We start from the raw sequence: 11,924 nt of genomic DNA on the forward strand, positions 1-11,924 counted from the left end.
AATTTGACTGGTCAGAATTGAACATTTGCCCAGTCCCCAGGAATCGGTCTAGAGATAGACAGTTTGGCAGTGACAGGGTGGTGTTGTCTCGCAATTCAATAAAAAAAATTTTAAGAACACCTCCCTGTAAATGTTTCAATCGCTTGGTCTGGCCTTGATGCAAAGTGAACATTTGAACACACATTTACATGCGTGGCTGTAGCTCAGTGCGCAGAGAAGCTTGCCACTATTTCAGGAGGGTCAGGGTTCAATGCCGTCAGAGGCAACATGGTTATAAAATGATAATTTTTTTTCTGTGTTTCCGAAAGGTGAAAAAGCATCTGTGAAGTGCGGAACGCAATCTTACTCCAACGAAAAAAATATCCAAAGTTGGTCTTGGCCAGGACTATCTTACGGTCAGTGTTGATTGGACCGGTCCTTTCCCAATGACACGCCAATGCTAAAAATGGCAGTTGAAAGCATTGGCAGGGGAATTATGAGGGACTAGTGCTGGTAAAACAATAGTGACTATCTGAGGGCTAACCCAGGGTGAGTCTAAATTACTGCAGGTTGTGAACATATGTCAGCGATGGGCTCACGCACACAACTACATTTTGCGAAAACAGCGAGACCCTGTAAAAATCGCGACTACTCCATGCATGAGTGAAAAGAGTACTCCCTAATTAACCACAATTCATATAAAAATATGGTCCAATTAACATTGCGATGTCCTAGGGCAGGACCATAAAATCCATCTCTGCATTACATCAGAGTAGCACAAAACTCTGGAGTGCAATGGGGTATAGTCGTTGCGCTGGATATGCAGTTACAGTTGCATGGCTTAAGTTAGGTTAGGTTGTCGCGGTCGTCTATAAGACACACTTAGGCTCAGGGCCCTTTGTGATGCCGCATGTTGGGTCAGTAACTCCCAATCCCCCTTAAAACCATTTTGAACTTTGAACGAATTTTAGAGGATCCCTGATTTCGACGCATCTAAGGTCCCCCAAGTTGTCGAAGAATTGCCTACCGAGAGTGGAGAGTCTTCGTCTAGATAGAGCAGTGCATTGGCACAACAGGTGCAGAATCGTTTCCTCCTCCTCTTCATCTTGACAACTTCTACAGAATTCATGTAAACATAGGCCAAGTCAATAGGCGTGCTTGCCAATTAGGCAGTGTCCTGTTATGACGGATACTAATAATCCAATATTGGGCTTATTTAGACTCAGTAGCAGTGCGTTTGGCGCTGAGCACCGGCCATAATTGTTTGGCAGTTTTGAAGGTGATGTCGTCCTGCCACCTTTCGTTCGCAAGTTTAGTGAGCCTCTCGGAGATAAGTAGCTTACAAGTTTGCAAGGGTATTCCTATTTCGTCGTTTATATCCTCAAAAGGAAGTTTCGTGTCAAGTCGCGCCAGTTCGTCGGCCTTAAAATTCCCCTCTATGCCGCAGTGTCCCGGAACCCATATTACCTTTGGGCGAAATGACTCAGCCATCTCGTTAAGAGATGCGCGGAATTTCATGGCTACCATGGAGGTTGTCGACTGCTTCGTGAGGGACTTTATTGCCGCCTGGCTGTCAGTGAAGATATAGATATCCACTTGGGGTATCATATCACACTTTACCAGTTTCGTGGCCCTGTCGATTGCCATCAGTTCAGCCTGAAAAACGCTACAGTGGTCCGGGAGACGAAAGCTGAGGGAGATTCCCAGGTGATGGGAGTATACACCTCCTCCAACCCTTCCCTCGAGTTTTGAGCCATCTGTGTATACATGGATGGACTCTACACTACTTACAACGTCATGCTTCCACTCTTTCCTTGAGGTGGAGGTTCGCGAGCGCTGTAGCGGGAGCAGGTTCTGGAAGTGCATAGTCCACCAATCCGGGAAGCCCCGGAAACTCCGTTAGTATTCTACCGTGACCATGACTGGTATTTGACCACTTATTTAGAATGTTCATTCGAATTGCCGCGCCACTTGCGACTTGTTTGGCATGTGGGTCCACCGGAAGTAAATTCAGTAGGGCATACAGTGCCTTGCATGGTGTTGTTCTCATCGCACCAGTTATGAGTGTGGACGCAAGCCTTTGAACCTTGTCCATTTTTTTGAAGTTTACGCCTTTCCCAAGGACGTTCCACCATACCACTATACCGTGATAGAGAATTGGCCTAACCACCGCCGTGTATAGCCAGTGTATTATTTTGGGTTCCATCCCCCATTTTTCCCCTATTGCTCTGCTGCAGGAATATAGTGCCACTGTTGTTTTGCGCACTCTATCTGCAACGTTGGGCCCCCAGTTTAGTTTCCTATCTACTATGAGACCTAGATATTTGGTCTCTTCCTTTTTGCGAGGGTGTTGCCTTCTAGAGTTATGTTCCCGAGATCAGGTATCTTGTGCTTCCTGGTGAACAGCACAAGGTCTGTTTTTTCAGGATTCACTATCAGTTCTCGCCTGTTACACCACAGGGGTAGTTTGTTGAGGGATGTTTGGATCAGATCTGTCAACTTTTATTACTGGTTCACCTAACCCTGCGCCTATTTATCGGCCGATTAACCTTCGTTCAATAAACGAGGTTAGTGAATTTCTTACTCCCAGATTTATCAGAGATGAGATAATCGCTGCTGGAGATACATTGTTGAAAGCACCCTTGATGTCCAGGAAGGCCGCGAGGGGTATTCTTTGTAATAAAGTGATCTTTCGATTGTGTGCACTAAAGAATGGAGTGCTGTTCCGACTGATCTCCCTTTGTTGTAGGCATGTTGGGCTGCCGAAAGTTTGCTGCCCACCTTGTCCCTAATGTGCCCATCTATTAGTCTCTCTAGAGATTTCAACAGGAAAGACGACAGACTAATTGGTCTGAAGTCTTTTGTTCTCGTGTGTGTAGTTTTCCCTGCCTTGGGAATGAAAACTACTCTTACCTCCTCCCATTTGTGGGGTATATAATTAAGTATAGGTGCAATCATTTCTGCTGTATGCTGTAGGTCAGCGGGAATAATTCCGTCTGGTCCCGGAGATTTAAACGGTTGGAAGATGCTAATAGCACGCTTTATGTTCCCCTCGGTAATGATATTCGCTGGAATGTCATCATGGTTGCCTATGATTCGGGTATTTGTGACTCTACTGTGGAGGCTACCCGGAAAGTGCGTCTGTACATGAAGCTCTAGAGTTTCTTCGCTGCTAGTTGTCCAATCACCATCCTCCTTGATGAGATAGCTAATATTGCTGGGACTCATAGATAGTATTTTGCCCAATCTGCTGGCCTCCGAAGTACTTTCTATCTTCTGACAGAAGTTCCTCCATGAGGAGCGCTTAGCGTCCCTTATTGCATACTTAAATCGGCGTGGCCAGTCTTTAAATTCACTCCAAGAGTTGGATCTCTTAGCTTCATTAAATTTTGATCTTCTCAGTGGACCACCATGGGGGTTTTGGTTTCCTACTTGTTGCCCTGATTGGGTATGGCTTTACTCAATCCCGACTCTTGCGTCCTGGGCAACGTGAGCAACCCATGTGCAAGATGCGGTAACCAATCCGAGTGGAGCCTTGGGTCACGGCAGAAAGAGAGGGAGCTTCGGTGGGGCCACTCCGACTTATTCAGTTTAAGGGCTCACTGAAGTCTGCATCGTCTGTTCACTAGTAGGTGCGGCTGCAAGCGGGTGTCTGCTTGGAGCAAGCGGCTCGCTATATAAACGGGTATTTGGTTGCGAAACCACCCCCGTCCCAGCAGTGGGTTGTGCGCTGGGTTAGGGACCCGCCACGTAAAAACTACTTCCAGTGAAGAAGCAAGGCAAAGCCTCGGATGAGATCCCCCCCTTATGATAACGACCACGGCAAACGTTTAAAGGACTACAATTTGAGGGCATGCACCTGGAATGTCCGGACCCTTAATGGGGAAGGTGCCTCTGCCCGGCAAAAAGCTGACATCACCGCCATCCAAGAAATGAGTTGGACGGGGCAAGGCAAGCAATGTCTGGGGCCTTGCGACATCTACTATAGCTGTCATGTAAAGTAGCGCAAATTCGGAGTAGGAGTTGTGGTGGGAAAGAGACTCCGTCGCCGAGTACTGTCGTTAACCCCGGTGGACGAGCGTCTAGCCACAATCCGCATAAAAGCGAGAGTGTTCAACATCTCGCTCATCTGCGCCCATGCCCTGAAGGAAGAGAAGGATGAGGCAGCCAAGGATCTCTTCTATGAGCGCTTGGAGCGCACGTACGAGCGCTGCCCCCGTCATGATATCAAAATCGTGCTTGGCGACTTCAATGCCACGGTGGGCAAGGAAGGGATCTTTGGAACAACCATCGGAAAATTCAGCCTCCACGACGAAACGTCCGACACGGGATTGAGGCTGATCGACTTCGCCGGGGCCCTAAACATAAAAAGATTCATCAAGCTACGTGGCTGTCTCCGGATCGAAAAACGAGAAACCAAATCGATCATATTGTGATAGACGGAAGGCACGCTTCCAGTGTTTTTGGCGTACGCACACTCCGAGGCCCAACATCGACTCGGACCACTATCTTGTTGCAGCCAAGATACGCACCCGCCTCTGTGCAGCAAAAAATGTGCGCCCAAATATGCAAGGAAAGCTTAACGTCAAAAAGCTGCAATCACAACAGACGGCCAGTGCTTTCGCTACTCGACTCTCACACCTGCTCTCAGAGAGCACTCTTCAACAAACCGACATATGCGAGCAGTGGAGCAACACTTCCCGCTCATTAAGTACCGCCGCCGAAGAAGTAGTCGGATTGCAGCGAGCCCGAAAGAACAACTGGTACGATGAGGAGTGTCAGGAAGCTTCAGAGAAAAAAGATGCCGCCTACATGGCCACGCCACGATCGGGCGCGCTATGTGGGACCGCTATAGGAATCTGAAGAGGGAAGCGAGACGTATTTGCCGCAATAAGAAGAGAGAGGCCGAAATACATGAGTGCGAAGAGCTTGAAATGCTGGCCGACAGGAAGAATGACCGAAAATTTTACCAGAGAGTTAGGCGACTTACGGAAGGTTTCAAGACCAGGGCGTACTCCTGTAAGAACAACAATGACGACCTAGTAACCGATGTTCAGAGCGTACTTACCCTACTAAATGGTAGCAGCACGGAAAGTTGTGGAAAAGAAGAGCCCGAGCCCGCAGTCGATGATGACGGAGTCAACGTTCCACCGCCTGACTATGACAAGGTACGAATAGCAAAAATCGGCTGAAAAACAACAAAGCTGCTGGAGCTGACAGGCTGCCAGCTGAACTATTCAAGTACGGCGGCGAGGAGTTGATAAGGTGCATGCATCAACTCTTGTGCAGAATATGGTCAGATGAACGCATGGAATTTAAGTGGCTCTGCCCAATCCACAAGAAAGGTGACGCCGCCATTCGCGCCAACTACCGCGGGATCAGCCTTCTAAGCATAGGTTACAAGGTCTTATCGAGCGTATTGTATAAAAGACTGAAGTCCACCGACAATGAACTGATTGGGCCTTATCAGTGTGGCTTTAGACCTGGCAAATCCACCATAGACCAGGTATTCACAATACGCCAAATCTTGGAAAAGACCCGCGAGAAAAGGATCGACACTTACCACCTATTTGTCGACTCTAAAGCCGCTTTTGACAGCACTAAAGGAGTTACCTATACGCCGCTTTCTGAATTTGGCATCCCCTCAAAACTCATACGGCTGTGTAAAATAACGTTGAGCAATAGCTGGTGGCCGTCAGAATAGGGAAAAACCTCTCCGAGCCGTTCGCCACAAAACGGGGATTCAGACAGGGCGACTCCCTTTCATGTGACTTCTTTAATCTGATGTTGGAGAAGATAATAAGAGCTGCAGAACTGAACTTCTCAGGAACAATTTACTACAAGAGAGTGCAATTGCTGGCTTATGCCGATGACATCGACATCATCGGTAACAAAAACCGCGAAGTCTGTTCTGCCTTTTCCAAGTTGGATAAGGAAGCAAAGCGAATGGGTCTGGTGGTAAACGAGGACAAGGGGAAGTATCTCCTGTCATCAAAGAAACAGTCAGCACATTCGCGCCTTGGCACCCACGTCACTGTTGACAGTTACAATTTCGAGAAAGTAGAGAATTTCGTTTACTTGGGAACCAGCATTAACACCGATAATAATGTCAGCATTGAAATCCAACGCAGAATCACTCTTGCCAACAAGTGCTACTTTGGACTGAGTAGGCAATTCAGGAGTAAAGTCCTCTCTCGACGTACGAAAACCACGCTCTATAAGTCATTCATCATGCCCGTGCTGGTATATGGCGCAGAAGCATGGACAATGTCAACATCCGATGCGGCGGCTCTTGGAGTGTTCGAGAGAAAGATTTTGCGGAAGATTTACGGTCCTTTACGCGTTGGCGACAGCGAGTACCGCAGACGATAGAACGAAGAGTTGCATGAGCTTTACAACGACATGGACATTATGCAGCGAATTAAAATACAGCGGCTCCGCTGGCTTGGCCATGTCGTTCGAATGGACACCGACGTTCCAGCTCTGAAATTATTCAACTCGGAACCCACTGGTGGTATCAGAGGAAGAGGGAGGCCCCCACTGCGAAGGAAAGATCAGGTGGAGAATAACTTGGCTTCACTTGTCGTTTCCAATTGGCGTCAGGTGGCACATAAGAGAAACGACGACTGGCGTGCTTTGCTGAACTCGCCAAAAACCGCTTAGGCGGTTACAGCGCCAAAAAAGAAGGAGAGAAGCACAAAACTACTTGCAACATATTAACAATGGAATTGTTGATATATTTTTCCGCTTGTACACGCTTTTATTCTTCACTTCACAGATGCTTTTTCGCAATTAATAAAATCCAAAAACAAAAATAAAAAATTACATGTTACTTCTGGCGGCATTCGAAGCCGAACATGCTTGGAGCTAACAAATAACAGCGAGCATCTCTAAACGTTCAGCTACAGCCAGACATGCAACTGTGCTTTCAAATGCTCAACTTAAATAACATTTCGTTCAAACATGAGCAGTGATCGGGTAACAGTAAGATGGTGCAGGGGGACGAGTTGGTCCGCTACAGCATGACAGACGAACACTTTTATAAGTACTCCAATATACCACAAATAGACTACATGGTCCAACGATTATTGAAGGAGAGCATTCAGTTGGTGTTGAATGTTCAGTGAGTGAGGTTGTGCTAGCGTTTAAAAAAATGCTTGTTAACCGCAATAAAAGCAATAAAAGCGCGAGCACATCCTCACCGCATGAATGTTCGATAACAACTGAATGCCCTCTACCATAACTACTGGCATCACTGCCAACAAGTACTCTATGACACACCCAATCTCACTATTCTGCTGACGTCGTTTTCCCCTTCCGATAACTTTTTCCTTCCGCGCTTGCCTAGCCCCGCTGTGCAAATTTGGGCATCCCTACTCTATAGCATTAGTACATAATAAAATAGTAATGGTTAAAGCGCAACCATTTTTTTCTGATCTCTGCGATTGCGATAACGATTCGTAAGTCCCAAGGATCTGACGGATACGCTCAACAGCTGCTGAACTTCGCATTATCATGAGCAACACCAATTCAAGGACTACATCTCGCTAAAAAAAAAAAAAATTATGAACGTATATAATGAACGTGATGGAAAATGAGTGTGCATTGTGCAATTTTCGGCCCTTTCGGAAGCAGCCGGCACCTTAAGCACAATCGATTGATTTTCGGCACTATTTTGGCGTAACTCAATGTAACTAATAAATATTTCTTTCGGACCCGCAATATATATATATATATTTTACTTTTTTTTTATCGTATATGCTTAAATTGATAAATGATATAAACTAGGGATGTTTCGCATGCCATATTTTTCACATTCGCGAATGCGAATTTTCGAACTTTTCGGAATTTTCAACTTAAGTCATCGTTTTTATTACTTAAAAATTTTATAAATTATTAGAACATTGAACGAGTGCTTAACCCATACCGTGTTTTAATCTAGTAGTCTAAGTTCAAAAGGGGCATATTATATTCCAAAAAAGTAATTTTGCTGCCTTTTCTACCATGAGGCGATTTCTTAGAGGCTCGTATATAGGTCCGGCTGCACTGAACAATTGCTCACTTGGAACGCTGGCGGGTGGAGCGCTCAAATATTTGCCGGCCAGATCTGTCAATTTTTCGTATTTTAGTTTAGTTTTCCACCAATGAGTGTATTTTCACCGAGATGAGCTCGTTTTTCTTTATGCACAGAGAAATTTCCGTTTCCAAATTTGTATAGAACGTTTTACTTTTAAAAACGTTTTGACTCAGGTTTTGCACCTACGATATTTGTTTTAGTTTTGAGAATGGAAATTTTTGATATCAGGTTTCAAACTTTATTTTAGTTTGCAACACGCACATTTTCGGGACACTTTCTAAAACCTTCATTTGATATTTCACAGTGAGCGTGCTCAAACTGAACTCCAAAATGAGAATTTTTAAAATGATTTTTAAAACGCTCAATTGTTTTATGACAATGAGCATATTTAAGTGAGATTCTAAAATGTTCGTTTGAAGTTAATCAGTATTTTATTTTTTTATGTTATTTTGATAACTTTTACAAAACTCGCTTTTTGAAATTATATCCTAAAAGTTCATTAATATTTGGAAGTATACAATTATCAGTTATGTTTTCGATATAAGTATGTACCACTTTTTTTGTAAAAAATTTGAAAACAGATATTAGTTTATAATTAATAATTTTATTTTTTAAAAAATATATGTACATATGCATTTAACATTAAATACTAAACAATTGACACAAATTAAATAAGTTTATATTTAAGGTAAGATTTTCCAATGTTAATACAGTCAATCAATAAAGTTTAGGTACAGAGAGTTTTTTGAAATACGGGCAACTGTTTATTAAATATTTTATTTTTCGCTAATTTTGTATAAAAATATGGTTAATTCTACAACGAAAACCCCAAAAATTAGAGCTCAAACCTTGTGCCCAATTAAAGAATATTCTGGAAATTTTCATTCAAATATTGCACTTTTTAGCCCATTAAATTTTAGTGTATCTAATAAAGTGCAAGTCTGATGTAGCTAGGACTTACCATTTATTTTTGACAACATTTTTTTTTTGTTGACAGTGTCGCGCATTTTCTCCATATAAAATAATTTTCGAAAATTTTGTTTATGTGGAAAAAATGAGCGACACCTTCAACAAAAAAATTTACCAAAAATCAATAGTAAGTCCCAGCTTCCTGACTTGCACTTTGTTAAACTAAAATGTAGTGGGCTAAAACTGCATACTCAACTTTTTTTCTAAAAAGTGCAATATTTGAATGAAAATTTCCAGAATTTTCTTTAATTTAGCACATTTGGTTTTTGTTGTAGAATTAACCATATTTTTATACAAAATTAGCGAAAAACAAAATAGCTAAAAAATAGTTGCCCATATTGCAAAAAATTCGCTGTACCTAAACTTTATTGACTGACTGTACATATTCATATAATTTGCACTTGCGGACACTTTTCTTTCCTAGGGCAAAAGGTTTAAAATTTCTTTTAAAATGCAATCAAAAGCATCTCGCTGGTTAGATTCTATAACTAAATTCAAAACCAAATATGAATACTTTAAAATATATGTATGTATAATTTTTTGTATAAGAAAATCTTACCAAAGATTTCTTCCATTCGAGCAGTTTAACTCGAAATTCGGCTCGGTCACCTATCTTTTTTATTGCATCAGCAATGTCCCTTTCATTTAATAAGATGAGATGCCGATATTCTATTCCATAACTAACTTATTAACTACATAGTTATACATAAATCTTACTCACCTATAAGCTGAGGCAGCAGGTGCATAAGCTCGAATTTTTGCTCCATTTTTGAAATATTTTTTTTTTATTGAATAGAAATGCTAACACACTGGTTTTTTAAAGTTTTACACTTTGCGAGTTAAAGTTTTCGATTTTATTTTAAAAATGTTTCATTTTGTTTTGTTGGCTGAAAACTTCGAAGCTTTATAATTTGTAGGGTAAAAATTCTAAATTGTTTCGTTTTAGTTTTGAAAGTACACATTTTTGATGATAACTTCTTCTCTTCCATTGCTTTTCCCCCGCCCAATACGAAATATGATATTCAGCCCAATTCTAAATAATATTTCCGCTCGACTTTTTTTCACTTTCCGCAATCCTCCTATTCTAAATGAAAAAAAATCGGATTTTTTCACTTTCCGCTTTCCTCCTATTCTGAACAAGTTCGAAAGATTTCGAAAATGAAAAGTAGGCATCTCTAACGCAAGTGAATGGCGGAAAATTTTGACAGCCCGCGAGAATTTATTCACCGGTGACTTGCAAGCGAGTTTCAGCCAAATATGTAAGTATTTTCATAAAATAACAAAAAAATAGTAACTAGTTCTTTTTAGGTCAAAATCTACAAATAAAACGCAATTGCAATTGCTTATCAGCTTAATGGAAACGCAACCCGCCATTGCTAGAGGTTTTTTTAAAGGAGACAAAGAGGACCAGACACGATTTTGGAAAAAAGTAGAGTTGGAGCTTAACGCGGCGGGACCACCAGTAAAAAATATCGTAGAGTGGAAAAAGGTAATCAATGTTAATATATAAAAAGTTAAAACACACACACTTGGGGCTCTGTGTCAGTACCTATGTAAATCTACACAATTTTTTTTAGGTATGGTGCGACCAAAAGCGATATGTCCGGCAAAAGGCGTCGGAAAACATGAAGTTGCGGAAAGGAACGGGAGGTGGCCCTAATATGGAGAAAAAACTGTCCCCAAGTGAAGAGGCTATTTTTAATTTAATTGGGTTGGAGAAATATGTGGATGGTGTCCTCGTGGAAAGATTAGGATTTCAGGTGGCACCTGAAGATGCGCTTGTTATTGACGATGCCGAAGCTCCGTCATTTGTTTCAGAAGTTGAGATATCCGACATTATCGAAGAGGAAAATTTTGTAGATATGGTGATTGCAACCCAGGAACCTCAAGACATCGGCACGGCGGCTACAAGTAAAATTACAGATTGTGTTAAAACGGGCATTATCACAGAATTATGTTCTCCGGTTCCAAAACAATCAAAAGCCGTTGCAGCTGCCGCCTTGAAAGAGGAAATAAAAATTCAAAATGAAATCTGTGCGCATATAAAGACTGCAGCAACCGATCTAAAAGAGCAACACGGGAGCTTAAATAAAATATCGCAAAGGTTATATTTATTTATATTTTATTACAAGAAAGAATAATAATCTCTTCCCTACAAATTAAAGGTTGGACAAGATATATGATATTCAGAAAAAGCACTATAAAGAGAGGGAATCGCATCTGAAGGAAGTGAACCTCATTAAGAAGGAAAAGATAGAAGAAATGAAGAGACACAATTATGTTATGGAAAAAATGAGAAGAAAAGAAATTGAATACAAATTGGAAAAGAATAGACGATTGATGGAAATAGAAGATCTAAAAGTTCGTAAAAGTAATGATGGACAAATGCAGTGCGACTAGTGTATATACTGCAAGAGTATTTTTTTTATTGGGTTGCCTTAAAGTACTAAGTACCTGAGTATTTATTTTTTATTAATAACATTACCAATAGTTACATTGAAGTACAAATTGCTTAAACATAAGATGTTCTACATATACAGCGCGGTAAAAGATATCACATCAATATTTTGGCCAGTTTTGACAAATTTTCTTTTGCTATTTTTAATGTACATATATTCATTTTTTATTAAAGCATACATCATTAGCAAAAACCATAAAAAATGAAATTCTGAATATTGTACAAAAGTTGTAAAAAATCCACAAACTTTCCATTCGAATACCAAGCAATTTAATTAGAATTTCTAATTGCATTTTTGGTATGCAGTTTTATAGCTTATTCGATTTTAGTGCAATAAAGTGCAAGTTTGGAGTTGTTAAAAACTTGCGCTGATTTTTGATAATTTTTTTTTTCTGACGGTATGCAATTTCTTCCATATGAAAATTGCTTGGTGTGGAATAA

General features: G+C 41.4%; 1 protein-coding gene across 1 annotated transcript; it reads left to right on the forward strand.

Annotated features, from left to right (window-relative positions):
* Nucleotides 1-10,036: 10,036 nt before the first annotated feature.
* On the forward strand, nt 10,037-11,663 carry LOC118754734. Its single transcript, XM_036489617.1, has 4 exons — nt 10,037-10,284; nt 10,334-10,514; nt 10,603-11,129; nt 11,191-11,663. Coding segments are annotated over exons 1-4 (945 nt in total). The 5' UTR covers nt 10,037-10,282; the 3' UTR covers nt 11,426-11,663.
* The last annotated feature ends 261 nt before the right edge of the window (nt 11,664-11,924 follow it).

This window comes from Rhagoletis pomonella, unplaced genomic scaffold, assembly GCF_013731165.1.
Source record: "Rhagoletis pomonella isolate Grant_MI unplaced genomic scaffold, Rhpom_1.0 Rhpom_scaffold_04492, whole genome shotgun sequence".
In the NCBI taxonomy this organism is placed as follows: domain Eukaryota; kingdom Metazoa; phylum Arthropoda; class Insecta; order Diptera; family Tephritidae; genus Rhagoletis; species Rhagoletis pomonella.